General features: G+C 43.4%; 1 protein-coding gene across 4 annotated transcripts in view; it reads right to left on the minus strand.

Moving 5' to 3' along the window:
• grid2 (glutamate receptor, ionotropic, delta 2) overlaps window positions 1-14,166 on the minus strand; it is a 480,315-nt gene that overhangs the window by 391,980 nt on the left and 74,169 nt on the right. For all 4 annotated transcript variants that reach the window (XR_005075218.1, XM_037099101.1, XM_037099102.1 and 1 more), the window contains exon 2: window positions 5,931-6,086. Coding sequence is in view for 3 of the 4 variants with exons in the window: in XM_037099101.1 (XP_036954996.1) it covers window positions 5,931-6,086 (156 nt within the window). In the remaining variant the exon portion in view is untranslated. The remainder of the gene's footprint in view (window positions 1-5,930; window positions 6,087-14,166) is intronic.

Raw genomic sequence — 14,166 nt, forward strand, 5'->3', positions numbered from 1 at the left:
AGAGAATAGAAGAAGAATGTAGAAACAACAAAGCAACACGTAGTCATAGACGCTGGCAGGGTCTGTCAAGACCACGTAGCTTTTCTCTCTGCATACCTTCTTGTGAAGGTGTGAAGGGATTTTTTTTTTTTTTCTTAATCTGCATGTGTGGCAGGGTGCGCAGGAATGCAGTTGTGTGCCCCGTGATGTCAAGTCTAAGCGGAGACGGAAAATAAGCCAAGACAACTATTGAGTTCTCCCCCTCCTGTGGTCTCTCCCTGCTCTCCCCTTCCCTTGCCCCCCCAACGACACACCAGCACACGCCCACCTTTCCATTGACTGTTATCCAATTAGGTGATTCTCATTGCCTTAATCGATGGAGACAAGAACGGGCACACACTGACGCGCAGACACACACACAGATGCGACTCCACCCGTTCCCTAAGTAATGTCTATCTCAGTTACTATGGAGATGGGGGGTTAGGGTGTACGGAGTGAAATGTGAATATAAGTGACAGGAGCAGATCCACAATTAAGCACCATGCAGGAAGAAGAAAGGGAGAGGGGGAGTTTGATTTAATCCAACCCCCTCTACACACTCCTGAGACAATTTTGCACACACACAGAGAGAGAGAGAGAGAGAGAGAGAGAGAGAGAGAGAGAGAGAGAGAGAGAGAGAGAGAGAGAGAGAGAGAGAGAGAGAGAGAGAGAGAGAGAGAGAGAGAGAGAGAGAGAGAGAGAGAGAGAGAGAGACTACCCTCGGGGCAGAGAACACAGTAAGACATTTGGATAAAGTATATAATTAGATAAGTCTTTTTAAAAACTAACAGCATTGTTCTCATACGATCTGCACTGTTAGAGATATTGTTGTGGTGATGTGCATTGTGTTTTTTTTTATTTCTCACTCTAGCATCGCAGCTCTGTTGTTCTGGCGCTCCACCTCTCCATCCTATTCAAGTATTTGTCCTCTGATCAGTATTATGTCACATCTGTCACCGTGCCACATGCCCCTTATGTGTTTCATCTAAAACTAAGGCAGTCAGCGTTAGAGCCGCAGTTATTTCCAGCTGCAACCGCATCGGCTGGCCACGTTTTTGGGTTTGCGATTGTGTGTGTGGGTATGTCATCACGGCAAAATGAGTTCCCGGTGACACATATTGTAGCAGGAACTAGCACAGAAGGTGTTTTGAGAATATTGCCAGGTGTTCGTATGGCTGTCTGTGGACAGATTCGTCAGTGCAATGGCCACTTAACCGTGCACGTAGCAGTCACGAGTCTTCACAGGTGTGTACTTGAGATCAGACTGAAGGCTGAGTTCAAGGTAAGAAGTAGGCAAGAGGCCATTTGCCTTCCACTTTACGAGCCTGGCCCACTTTTGTTTTGCATTGCAGAGCACTGTGACCCAATTCTATCTCGTGCAAGATGCAATAACGATACTTATAGGTGTGTAGTGAGGGCTGGATTGAGGATTGGATTGGTCTTATCCATGACTAGTGATGTAATAATGTGGTAATCAGTGATCCAGGTTTGGGATGTGAACATGTTGACGAACATCACGGTTGGTGTGATCCCATCGCGAGATGGTCGCCAGTTTTTGGTTGTTACCATTTTGCTGAAGTTGCTAACAGTCCTCAGTCTGCAGCAGTCCAGCCTCTGCTCTGAGAGAACTTCAGGTCCTGTGCTGCTAACTGAGACAGCATTTCACCTAATCATTGTCAGTATTTCTTTGCAGCATCATTACCTTGTGATCTTTTTTGTAAGCTTTGTGATCAGCTACTCTTACCACCTCTGAACTGTGCCTAGCACAGAACGTCTCAAGTGCTGATTGCAATAATGATCTCTTACCCTAGCATATCCGGTGGTAATTATATGGCAATTGTCTGGACAAACTGGATGAGAGGCAAGGACCAAAGCTCCAAGAGAGGACATGTGGTTCATGTTGCTTTTAATCATATCTCAAAGTAGTAACTATAGCAATCTCTTAATGAACAAAAAGTGCCAGCACATTTGTGATTTATCCACCTACACTTTCACCGATTACTACAGTGTAATGCATGTCTCAGAGGCAGGGTTATGCTGAGGAAATATCAGTGACATCTGTAATTATTATCTGTAATTATTTCATAATCCATAAGCACTTGCTGTAATACCAACAAACCAATGCACCAAGTAGGAAATAATTTAGAAGACTCTGAAGAGACTATTTGATTATCTTACTAGTAAAGGAGATAGAGAGTCTGTTAGACAGCTGTTGTCTCTGTTTAAAAGGCCACCAAGCCAAGCAACTGAAACCATCACACACGGGAGACGGACAGAGACAAAGACAACTGATTTACTAGCCAAGTTACCAGTTAGCTAGACAAGTACACAGATAGACAGGAAGACTGGCGATCAATTCACCAGCCATCTAATGACACAAACAGACGGGCAAACAGACAGACCGACAGGCCGCCTGGCAGGGAAATGAGTCAGGCGGTTTTGTTCAGCACCAGGAGGACAGGAAAGAATTCACTGACCCTCCCACAGATTTGGACAATCGAGTCAACAGACTGAGGGACTTGGAGGCCTGCAGGAGTTTAATCAGTCAGGGGGATAGGAGAGGCAAAAAATGAGGAGCAAAGCCAAGTTTTTTTATTGAAAACTAACTGGTTGAAGTCCAAGAGAGAGAGAGAGAAAAATTAATAAGTTGCATTTCATCCGTCATTTATAAATCCTGTGCTGCCAACAGACACTAAGCAACCAACTCCTTTTATGAGCTTTCTATTGCAGCCAACAGCACCTGACAGTAGCGTACCTGGCAACTCCGAGTCATAGCTGTGTCTATATTTATGAACGTGATGTATGAGATTGCTGGAAAAGAATGTGCACACTCAGCAAAAAAAAAAAAAAGCATTCCACGAACCGAAAAGCAAAGTTTAAAAACAGGAAGTTACAGATTTATCCTGTCTGCAAAAATGTAAGAAAGGATACAATAAATAAGAGACAGAGAAAGACACGCCGCAGGATTCAGGAACGTGCTGTCGGCTCAGCGCGCCCCGGTCAGAGAGCGAGCGCTCAAACGCTGCATCCCGCTGCGCTGTCACATCACTGTTGCCTCACTGTCATTATTTCACACAATGCCGATATTCTAAACAAGACACTTGAGATGCAAGCTGCTCACTGTCCTCACAGTAAAAAAAAAAAAGAAAAAAAGAAAGAAAAGAAAGCAAGAGACAGACATTAAGCATTCGTATGTGCACACAGAGCCCAGATAATAGAACTACTCAGGTTCTAGACTTCAAAGGATTACAGCCTGACGACAAAACAACACGATGGAGCCCTTCAAAAGGCTCCTAGAGGTGCACACACCCACAGGCAGTCCATCTACACGAGGTCCTCTGAGCTAATCTCTGGAAAAAAAAAAAAAAAAAAAAAAAAAAAACACAACCCCTATTGTTTGTGAAAGGCGCGCAGGCTGATTCCTGTTCGAGTGAAATGCAAACAAAATGTATTCTCTCTCCTCAGGTCACTCTTGTAACACCTCTTTGTGTACGTGTTTAGGTGAGTCAGCGTTTATTTCAGCGCGTGCACAGGTGTTGATAACAGGGCCTTTGAATTTCATAATCAGTTAATTAAATCATTGGAGGGATAATTGTTCATGTTTCATGTGCCTCTTTCAGTCCACTGGTTTTGGATGATCTGAAGTCAATAAGATATTGCTGAGAATGGTATATGATAAGTTTCAAGTATTAGGGTGCAAACTAGAATAAGATTTTTGATAAATAAATCAAATGGTAGTTGTTTAAGAGAGTATAGCTGTAGTACGTGTCTCAGTAAATTTGCTGGATGATTGAAAAAAGGCAGCCAGCATTTTCTAAAGGCTCACGCACGTAAGTATGCGGGTCATTTTAGGTGAGTTTATCATACCATTCTACTTTGTGCCAGCATGCTAGCTGCGTTATTACCTTTCAGTGTATGATTTGCAGTCTTTACAGATACACACTGAAAGTGCTACTGAAGCCGACTGCCTATCAGATAGACAGTACTTTCAATTTATTGTTCGCTGTGTTTAAATGTGTGAGAAGAACCTAAGTAATTGCACTGCCGATCAATGGACTTATCGTCTTTGACACTTCACTAGTGCCTTCTTCTCAAACAGACACCATGATAAAGGAGTCCAACATTCATTCTGAAAACCACACAAGCTATTTCTCTTAATACAAATGACTATGAGTCGGGAGAAGCGGCGTATGTAGGTGTTTTAATCTGCTGACGTCTCCACTCCTGTTTACTAGTCTTTCTGTGTGTGTCAGGTAAGGCTGCTGTGTGTGTGTGTGTGTGTGTGTGTGTGTGTGTGTGTGTGTGTGTGTGTGTGTGTGTGTGTGTGTGCCAGCCCTGCGGTTATGTAACCAGATCACTGTAGTGCCACGGTACCACCCACACACTCATCCCTCTCTATCTGCCTATTTTCAATAACATTCCCATGTTATCAGAACACCAGCGGTGCCACGTTTAACCTGCACACAAACAGCAGTGTTGATCCACACAGCTCAACAGTTGTGTAGGGAGCGACCGAGCCAACTATTACATCTGCGCCAACCAGTAACACTTAACATCTCCTTTGTTTTGCGATGCTATTAAGTAATCAGATATAAACATGTTTCAGTATTTTCATTAATTAATCATTAATTTCATTATTTTCGTTTCTTTAAAATCTGTGTTTATAAGACGTTGGAATAACCTTTGACAGCAAACCTACATTAAAACCAAACAGCATCACTTGCATATGCATTTTTCTTTAAAACATGTATCAAGTTAATGTATTCACCGTCCTGTTTATGTGAATGAAAAACAAATCAACCAAAGTATTAAAAGGCTCTTGCAGTCAAATGCACTGCTGACCTCATTTACAATATTTGTGCAATGAAACTGATTTTCTGTGTATACACCTGAGGGTCTTTTGGTGAAATAACCTGATTACTGCAGAGGAACTAGAGCCTTGACCTATAAAGTTTAGCTACACGAGGTTCTGTCAAATTAAATGCTCAATTTAGAATCCAGCCTGTTGGCTTTGGTCGTGAATCAGTGGTCCCATTACATAACTTCTTGACAGGCAGGCATGCATATCCAAATCTGTGTACACACGGATGGAAATGAGTTGTGTAGCCTTGTGTCTCCACTATTTGACTACCATGTATCAACAATCCAGAGTCAATTTCTTGTCCAAACCGCATTTGCATGAAATAAACTGGCTGTTATAGTTAGAACAAACCAAATCAAAAGGGAAGAGGAGTTAAATAAAACACAGCCTCGTCCTCAGCTGACAGCGTGACGCAGGTCAGCTCGGAGGACATGCAAGCCATGCATGAAAACCAAGGGGACATTAAAGACAGAGGCTGATTATGCGCCAACTTTTGATGCTGTTTGTGATGCATGAATTCATTTCCTGTGCCTCACTGGTCTCAGTTCATTCACTGAAGGGGTCAACAAAAAAAGACAGGACTGAAAGAGAGCCACTGAGAGTGAAGTTTGATACTCAGATCAAGATTTCCCTTGGATGTCCTCCTTATTATACACAGTTGCATATTTTGAAATAATTCTGGTGTAGCAGTTTGCTTTTTGTTTTTTGTTTTTCGGTAAACAAACTGTTCAGGAACTGCAGGGATGGCTAACAGCTCCCAGAGCTGAGCTTATACAAGATTTGAACCATAAAAAATCATGAATATTAGAAACTGTGAAGGGATCAATGTTAAAAACAATCCTTTTCATTTCAGTCCGAACCAGAAAAGTTGTGCTGCAGAAATGTAACCTGCCCAGAAGCAAATCGATGCCCTCCTTTGAATATGATTTCATACCAAATCACAAAAGGAACAGCAGAAATTTAACTTGGGAAATGATGCACCAGTTAGGTCCTGTTGCTCCCAGGCACGAAAGCTAACTAACAAGACAATATAGTGTTGTTGTCATCCTACCTTCTTGCACTGCCTGGAAGGGGTTGTTCCCGTCGACGAACTCCACAGAGATGGTGATCTTCTCCGTCTCCAGGATCTCATTGTTCAAATTGAGATCTGCCACGGCAAGGCGAAACACCTCGTCGTCCTTCCGTGCTGACTCGTCAAAGATGGCGCCTATTGATGAGGAAGGAGACAGAAAGGAAAAGTGTAAATCAGTAATCCTCACTGACACCAAAGCTTACAAGACGAATAATGACGTTTCAGTCAACATTAATTCCATGTAATACTCATATAATCACAACACATTTCCAATGACCATCTGAACACAAACACCTGGCAAATATAAGATGATCAACTGATTTTTCTGGACACAAGAACAACCGCCAGAAATCTGCTTTGAACAGCTGACAGGCTCGTGGTGGGTTGCGAGATCCGGACTGTAGCAAAAGATTCACAAAAAAGACAGCTGAATTTCCTGCCACATTTGGAGAGACCTCTGTTCTGTTATTATTTGCTCGTGTTGACTTCATGTATCCAGCCCCTGAACTGGGACCCAGCTTGAGGAAGACTGGGTGTGAGGAGGGGGGAGGCGGGTCGACATGATTGTTCATTCTAAGGTCAAATGCTGCCCAGGGGCACACTGAGTCAGCCAAAATGGTTGCTGCACAAACGGAAGCAGGGGAAGCAATGGACTGGTGAGTGCCAGTATCTGTAGTGGCAGATAAAGTTCCCACAAGACAAAGCTAAATTAGTCATAAAGAAATAAATGTCAACCTGCAGCGTCATCCGAGACGGACAAAATGAGGCAACACGCAGCGTTGACTGGCTGGTAAAGATTTGGTCTCCGCTTTGGTCTGTTACACACAATTAACCATGTGTTATCTATTTCTCTCTTTCTTCTCTTTTAGCCTCTCATTTCAACCCAGTTTATCCCCTGAATCCATTGGGCCACTAATTGTGTAAGCCAGTGCAGTGAAGCACTGCTAACTGTATTTCACTGACCAGAAAATAAGCCTCATATTGTATAGTGTGCTTGTGTGTGTGTGCGTGCATGTGTTTGTGTGTGTGTGTGTGTGTGTGTGTGTGCGTGCAGGAGACATGTTTCAAATTTCATTAATAACCAGCCTGACTAAATTGGCTGAGAGCTGTTTTGTACCACATCGAGACCGCTGCTGTAATTTGGTCTGGTATAGTTCAGTGAGTGGTGTCTGGAGCTACCACTGCAAAGGGTTATGGTCTGGTTCCAAAAGAGGCTCAAATTATGAGAAAAATATGCTGTCTTGGTGGTTCAAAGTGATGTACTTTGGATTCAACCGAGCTGAAAAAGAGTATGTATCACTCTAATGTGATTAGATTGATATTCTCTTTCCAGGGATATGTCTGAGAAATACACTTTTTATGCCTAATTAGATTAAAAAATGTGCAGCTTGTGCCCTGTGCTGTAGTTAAAAAGTCCGAATGATAAATTTAACAGACGTAGAAGAGTTTTGTGGAGTGCATTCATCTTAAAACCCTGAGCCGTACTTCCCCTCCCCCTGTTTCTCATGACCTGTTGATCACCTTCTGAAGGACAATTAATTTCAACACTGACTTTTACACACCAACTTCAAAATCAAGGCAGCTGAGAATGGTGTGCTGATGGCCTCGCCGCCAGAAAGACCTCATTAAGTATTCATCTTTCAATCATCTGATCCATCAGAATGTGGCAACTGTAAATACCCCTCCCACTGATTGGGCCTCGGTTGTTCTTTTAATCATGCAGTATAGATGAGGTGAGACAAACAGGCCTGGACAGAGCGATAAAGAGTGAAACACAAAGACTCATTAAGTATTCCATTAGAGATAAATTATGAATGGGATTCCAAATCAGCTCGGAGATGACACTGCTGGGGAGGGATTTGCACACATTTTAAAACCGGCTCTGCACCGCGGGAGGACAACGTTAGAATGCGGATGTCTAGAGGACGAATGCGTACGCAGATAAGAGGAGGGCTGTATGGACAGCTTCAGACTGATGCGTCAGAGGGAAGTCAGACAACAGTTTTGCAGATTATTCACAGCATCAAAAAGCACTGCAATGGGACTTAACCTATGTAAAGCTTATGTTTATACACTGAACTTTACCCACCAACAATGTGTTTTTTTGGATCGAATGGTCGCGGCAGTCAAAAGGAGGAAATTCAAATAAAGCGATACCTGCCACAGTCCAGCTGCTTATCAATCATTTCATTTCTTTCATGATTGCTTAACCGCCCACTATTTCTTCTCTATCGGTCTGTTTGACAGCTGTTTGACAGCACCTGCGCAGTGATTCATCAGCTTCCTGTATGCCATTAAAAAAAACAAAACTCTTTAATCGCGGCTCAGTGAGGTGCCAGACAAAAAAGTCTAAAACACAGACGTGGAAAACTGACTCATCATCCTAGAGTGTTGTTAACATCCTTTTATGCCTGAAAGTGTGAATAATTTTTTTTTAAAAAAAGGTTTCTGTCTTTTAAACACGAATTGTGATGGAAATGTGCGTCGATGTGCGTCTGCCGATGCATGCTGGGCGTGGCCACGTGGGCAGATATTCTCAATGTGTATTTACGAAAGCATGTATCATGGAAAAAGCGATTCACATTTGAATGTGTGTGGGAGGGAAAAGTGGGGAGAGGAGGACGGCCGTTATTTCATCCAACGCCACTTTGAAAATGATTTACAAACACAGGGACGCACACGGACCAGCGCGTACGCACACAACACACAGAACCACGGTTCTTCCGCCTTTCCAGTAATGTGATTGTGAGCGCAAAGGCAAACGTCACCACATAAATCAACAGGAAGTAAAAAGCACTGAATCTTGCTTCACACAGACGGCCCAAGGGCGGCTAACACAGACGGACACACACACACACACACACACACACTCACAAACATCCATCCAAATCATCCCTTCCATGACAACGGCATCAAAAACAACAGCTGCAGTCAATTTGGACGGATGCAGCATCTAAAAGTAGAGACCCCCCAAATTGTTTGGTCGAGAGGTATTGATCAAATGTCTGCCAATGGTCAAGTGTTTGGTATTAATTTCCTTGCGTGTTTACACTGATAAAGAGGCAATAAATAACTTGTTTGTCTTCTTACTGCCAAATCACCTCCTGGGATGGATGACGGATGCTGGAGGTAAAAAGAAAAAAAAAAAATTGGGAGGGGAGTGTGTCGTCACTGTGAGGAACAAAAATGATAAATCTGGGAATATTCTTCAACAGTCTTTCATTTTACATCTAGAAAATATCAGCTTTGAATTATTGTCTACCTCTTTATTTATAGTGTCTAATTTTGAGTCAGAGTAATTGATTATCTGCCTACCGACACAGACTGATGAAGACATTATGCAGAAGAAGATGCATCTACATAAAATCGGTTCAGCACTTTCTCCTTGTGATTTCTAAATTGCTAAATACGCAGCATTATCCAGCACACAGCCCCGCTGATTTCCAATGAAACAGCGCTGAACCGCTTTCAAAAACAGGCAAGCAACATGGTTGAAAAAACTCATGAATGATGACAGGGTGATGATGGGGAAATGAATCAATATGTGGTCAAGCAGGTCTTCCCGGGTCCTTCGTACAAGCTTTATTCTCATGATGGTACACTGAGCCATGCACTCTTATTAGTCTGCAGTATTTCCCCAAGGATGAAGTAGTTGTATTTTATTTTTTTGTACTTCTGCAAACTGCTCCCGTCCAGGTAGTTTTCCATGCGGCTGTTGGCAGCAGAAGGGCTCTAAGTACATAAAGTACATATGAGGTGTGATGAGCCAGTCTTTTTAAACTCACCTGAAAATTTCAATCTGCATAGGCAAGAACCTAAAATATTACCTTAGGAGAGGACAACTACATGAAATTTTCTCAAGAGCAACTTGAAGAGGACACCAAATGTAGTGGTGTCACTCAGCAGACACTCCAACAGCCTGCATGATAAGAAAGACTACAGTAGTACTGCAAACACGGCTAGTTGTGTTTACAGTGATATATTGGGGGGGGGGGATCCTATTTTTCCAGGCTGTGGGGGGGTGTCAGGATGCCAGATGAACAGTTGCATCATGAGGAATACATACTGTAATTCAACATGCATCAACCAGATGATGTTTATTTCACAGATTAGCGTTTACTTGCATTTTCCCCAACTAATGACTGCGCTTGCTGTAATGTTACTGTGTGATTCTCACGTGAGGCAACATTATTCTGTTGGAATGATCCTGCCTCCGTGTTCAGCATCACCTGCTTCAGGCCTTGACAATTACCCGATGCGGTTGAGCCGACATAATCAGGTACAAGTTAAACATTTTCCTTTCATGTCGCACACCTGAAATTTTTGTAAAATGTCATGGCCACATCATTTTTTTTGTCATGCAATGTGTTTAAGCGATCACTTTTGTGGCTAAAGAACAGCATCTGGTTACCATGAGGATGACTGACACCTCTCACCAACCCATTAATGAAAAAGGCTCAAGGCTCAGCAGTCTACAGCCACAGCTCAGTGAGGGTGTGTTAAGGCACAGTAGTGCATTAAATGTAATGCTTATATGCGCAGAATGACAATGCTAACCCGCTAATGCTGAAGGTTGATGTTTAAAATGTTTTTTTGACAACGCTTCATTTTGTTAACTAAGTGAAGGTGAGTCAAACTGGCATGGCATGGCATCAATCTGTTGCCGGCATCAAATTAAAAATAAGAATATTTTTTACAAAAATCCCCAAAGTTGATGAGGTAAAACATTAAATATTAAAAACATATGTGCACTTAAAGGGGGGGTGGTTATTTAAAGAAAAGACCAATGTAATAAAGCAATTTGGATTAATCCTCTGGGAACCATGAACCTGTCAACCAAAATCTATGACAACCAATTTCAAAGTGTTCCAGATGGACATGTTTTCAGACAATGGCCGACCATGGATGGCTAAAACACTTCACCCTGCCCCCCGTTTTTTGTTTCTTCTTTCGACTTGAATAGTATTCATCGGTTTCAACCCAGTTGACCTGAGGAGAAATGGCTATATTAATTTTAATCTCAACATTTTGAAGAGGGAATGATTCATCCAGCTCAGCCATCAGAGTCACCATATAAAATCAGATAATGGCATTCAGGCAGACAAAAGCACATTGTTGAACACAGAAAACACGGCTCAATTTCCTTATTAAATGAACAAATTAGGAAGGCACATCATCCAACGCAGAGTTATTATGTTCCCACACTCTATAAAGACCCGGTAATTAAGCCAGCTCCTTCTCGGGATAATCATTCAGCACGAGTGAGAGAGGGATTGTTCGGAATGATTTCACGTTGAAGGAGGAAAGACGAGGTTCTCTCTGTTTGACTGTTTTTGAGGTAAAACAAGTCGTGAGCTCTGCCAAATCCCTCTCCGTCTGACTCTGTCTCTACACCTGCCCGCTGGCTCATTCGCAAAAGCTCTCCTCTATTGTTACGATCCCCTGCTCCACCCCTTCGCTCTCCATATCTGTGCATTTATCTGTCTGCCTCTCTCCTTCACCGAAGATGAGTCTAAGCAGGGGTCGGAAGATGCCTGAAAGGAAAACCCACTGTGGGGGATCCGGTCCTTCTGTCTGTCACACAGGCTCACACACCTGTTGTTGAGGTTGCAGCTGATGACACTAATGTGACAGCAACACTGACAGGTTGACAAGGATAATGACTATATAGGGATACACACACACACACACACACACACACACACAAATGGGTGATATACAGCTGATTCATGACCAGGCTGGACCGATGTAACCGTCCCAATGTGATGATGAAAGCAAGGTGGCGGCGGTGCTGAGTGATGATGGTGATGAACTGGGGAGGTTATCGTCCTGTGGTGTCAAATGTCCACAAGCGCACGCACACACACACACACACACACACACACACACACACACACAAACACAGGCAAGAACGCACACACACACACACACACACACAGGCAAGAACGCACAAAGACTGTTATTTACAGCATCGATGTGAGAGCTGAAGGGGAGTGCGTTTTGACACTTGGGAGGGCAGTGTAGAATTAATGTGTGTGTGAGAGAGAGAGAGAGAGAGAGAGAGAGAGAGAGAGAGAGAGAGAGAGAGAGAGAGAGAGAGAGAGAGAGAGAGAGAGAGAGAGAGAGAGAGAGAGGAGCAGAGCAAGCCAGTGGCATATGATGGGGACAGATATGAAAACAGCTCCCATATTTATCATCAAGACTTACACATAGACTGTTTGTGCATTTTGCCAGGCATGGAGAACAAACCTAATGTGTTGTTTATCTGTGTATGTGTGTCAGTATGATATAGTAGGTCAGCAGGTGAATCTTGTTTACTTATGGGACATTACTGTAGCAGGAATGATACTATAGAAGATACACCTGATACACTGAATCATCCTTGACAACTTCTGTCCGTTGTCCTCCGTGTGTTGCAGATTTGAATGCATGTCAACAGTGTATTTGCTTGCAATCAGTTTATTTTGCGAATACGTCGTCAGATGTGGGGTTTTAACTGGCAAACTACTGGAAACCAATTCTCCACAGGACAGATTCCTTGTCACCTTGTTCACAGGGCTTTACATACAGCTTTCTGTGATTGAGCGTGCTTGAAGTGTGTGCATGTGTGTGTTGGAGCGTGTGTGTGCATACTGTATTGCCAGATGAAGGAGGTATGCCTGGAGTGTGTTCATCCCCCTGTGTATAAATGGAGAAATAATCCCAGGTGACCCGACTTGTGCGAGAAAACCCTCTCTCATTCTCCCACCACTTTATTTTCATCCCTCCATCGCTTCTTTAATTATAGTCGTGTAAATTAATTTGCTCCATCGTCAAGGAGGCGTGCAGCCGGGGAGAATCTGTAGTCATAGTTCAGCAGCACCCCAGTACTTTGCCGCGCTGTCACACAGAGCTGTTGGAGCTGTTGCCAAGGTCGAGGCTGACTCTGCCGTGTCGCTCTCCCTGTGTTACCTTTCCCTCTCTGACAGTGTGCAGACAGAACTCAGTCTGACTGTTTCCCTCCTTGCCCGCTGTCAATATCCAGGGCTTTGCGTCTGCTTCCCACACAGATGAACATACTTTGAGTGGGTGGAGGATTTGTTTTGTGTCTCCATTCATTAGCCAACAAGCTGAACATAATTTGGAAATAACCAATTCATCTAAGGAACGTTTAGATTCGGTCCCCAAGTGCGCAGCTGACAAAGTAAAGGGCGGCCGATCGACAACGCCGTTTTTCTTTTTCGTGTCTCCCTTCACGTCAGCTCTTGGCCGGTTTTGGCCGCGTCCAGCTCATTTGCAAACCAAAGCTGACTCAGCTCCGCTCTCCGGCCTGCCATCTTAAAACAGTGGAGCTGGTGGCTGTGGGCCAGATTTTAGAGTATATCTAAGCTGAGCCAAAGTATAAGTAAATGATAATTAGGGTGATAGCAATGTACCTTCTAAATGGCCTGAGTTGTATATTCAGTGTACCTGTGGATACCCTTGACAGCGGAGGAAAATGAATGCAGCATTTTTGCCGCTCCTCTAAATTCTCCTTCATATCAACACGTTGCATAAAAAAAAAAAAAAAAAAAATTGAAGGTTGCTCCGCCGCTGTGAATGTTCGCCTGTCTTTGTAAACTCCCCTCCTCCCTTATTCTCATTCCTCCTACATTCCACCCTGGCTCTCACTTTTAACCTTTTTCCTACTGATTTCTTTCTCCATCCGTCTCCTCTGTTCCTCCCTTTAATATAACACCACACCTAATTCTCTTTGGTCTGCTGTTCTGCTTTATAGTTCCATTCCACTTATGCCTTTACCCATTTCCCTTTATCTCCTCATTTATCTCCACCTCTTTCCCGTTTTGCTCCTTAATTCTTCCCGACCACCCTGCGCTCTCTCCCCCCCCTTTTGTACATCCCTCTCTGCGAGCTTTCATCTCCCTCTGCACCGCTCTGCCCTCCCTCTGCTCTCTGGCCTTCATCCTCGCCAGCCCCCTCTCCCCTCCTCGATCAATGTGACGCCCCCCGTGACATTTAATCCAGGTAAACCTGCCCGTGTATGGAGGGCTGGTTTGAGAATGATTTGACGTTGCTTTAAAAGCCACTGAGTTTTCTGATTTTTTTTCGAGCATTAAGGGAAAAAAAAATCACTCTCATACTGCCACCATTCTTTTCTAAAGCATACCTTTCTGTTTTGCTGTAGATTGCACGGCAGAGTGGTTAAAAACCTTGATACCCCTGAAGGCTGTTTCCT

The sequence above is a fragment of the Acanthopagrus latus genome, chromosome 5, assembly GCF_904848185.1.
Source record: "Acanthopagrus latus isolate v.2019 chromosome 5, fAcaLat1.1, whole genome shotgun sequence".
In the NCBI taxonomy this organism is placed as follows: domain Eukaryota; kingdom Metazoa; phylum Chordata; class Actinopteri; order Spariformes; family Sparidae; genus Acanthopagrus; species Acanthopagrus latus.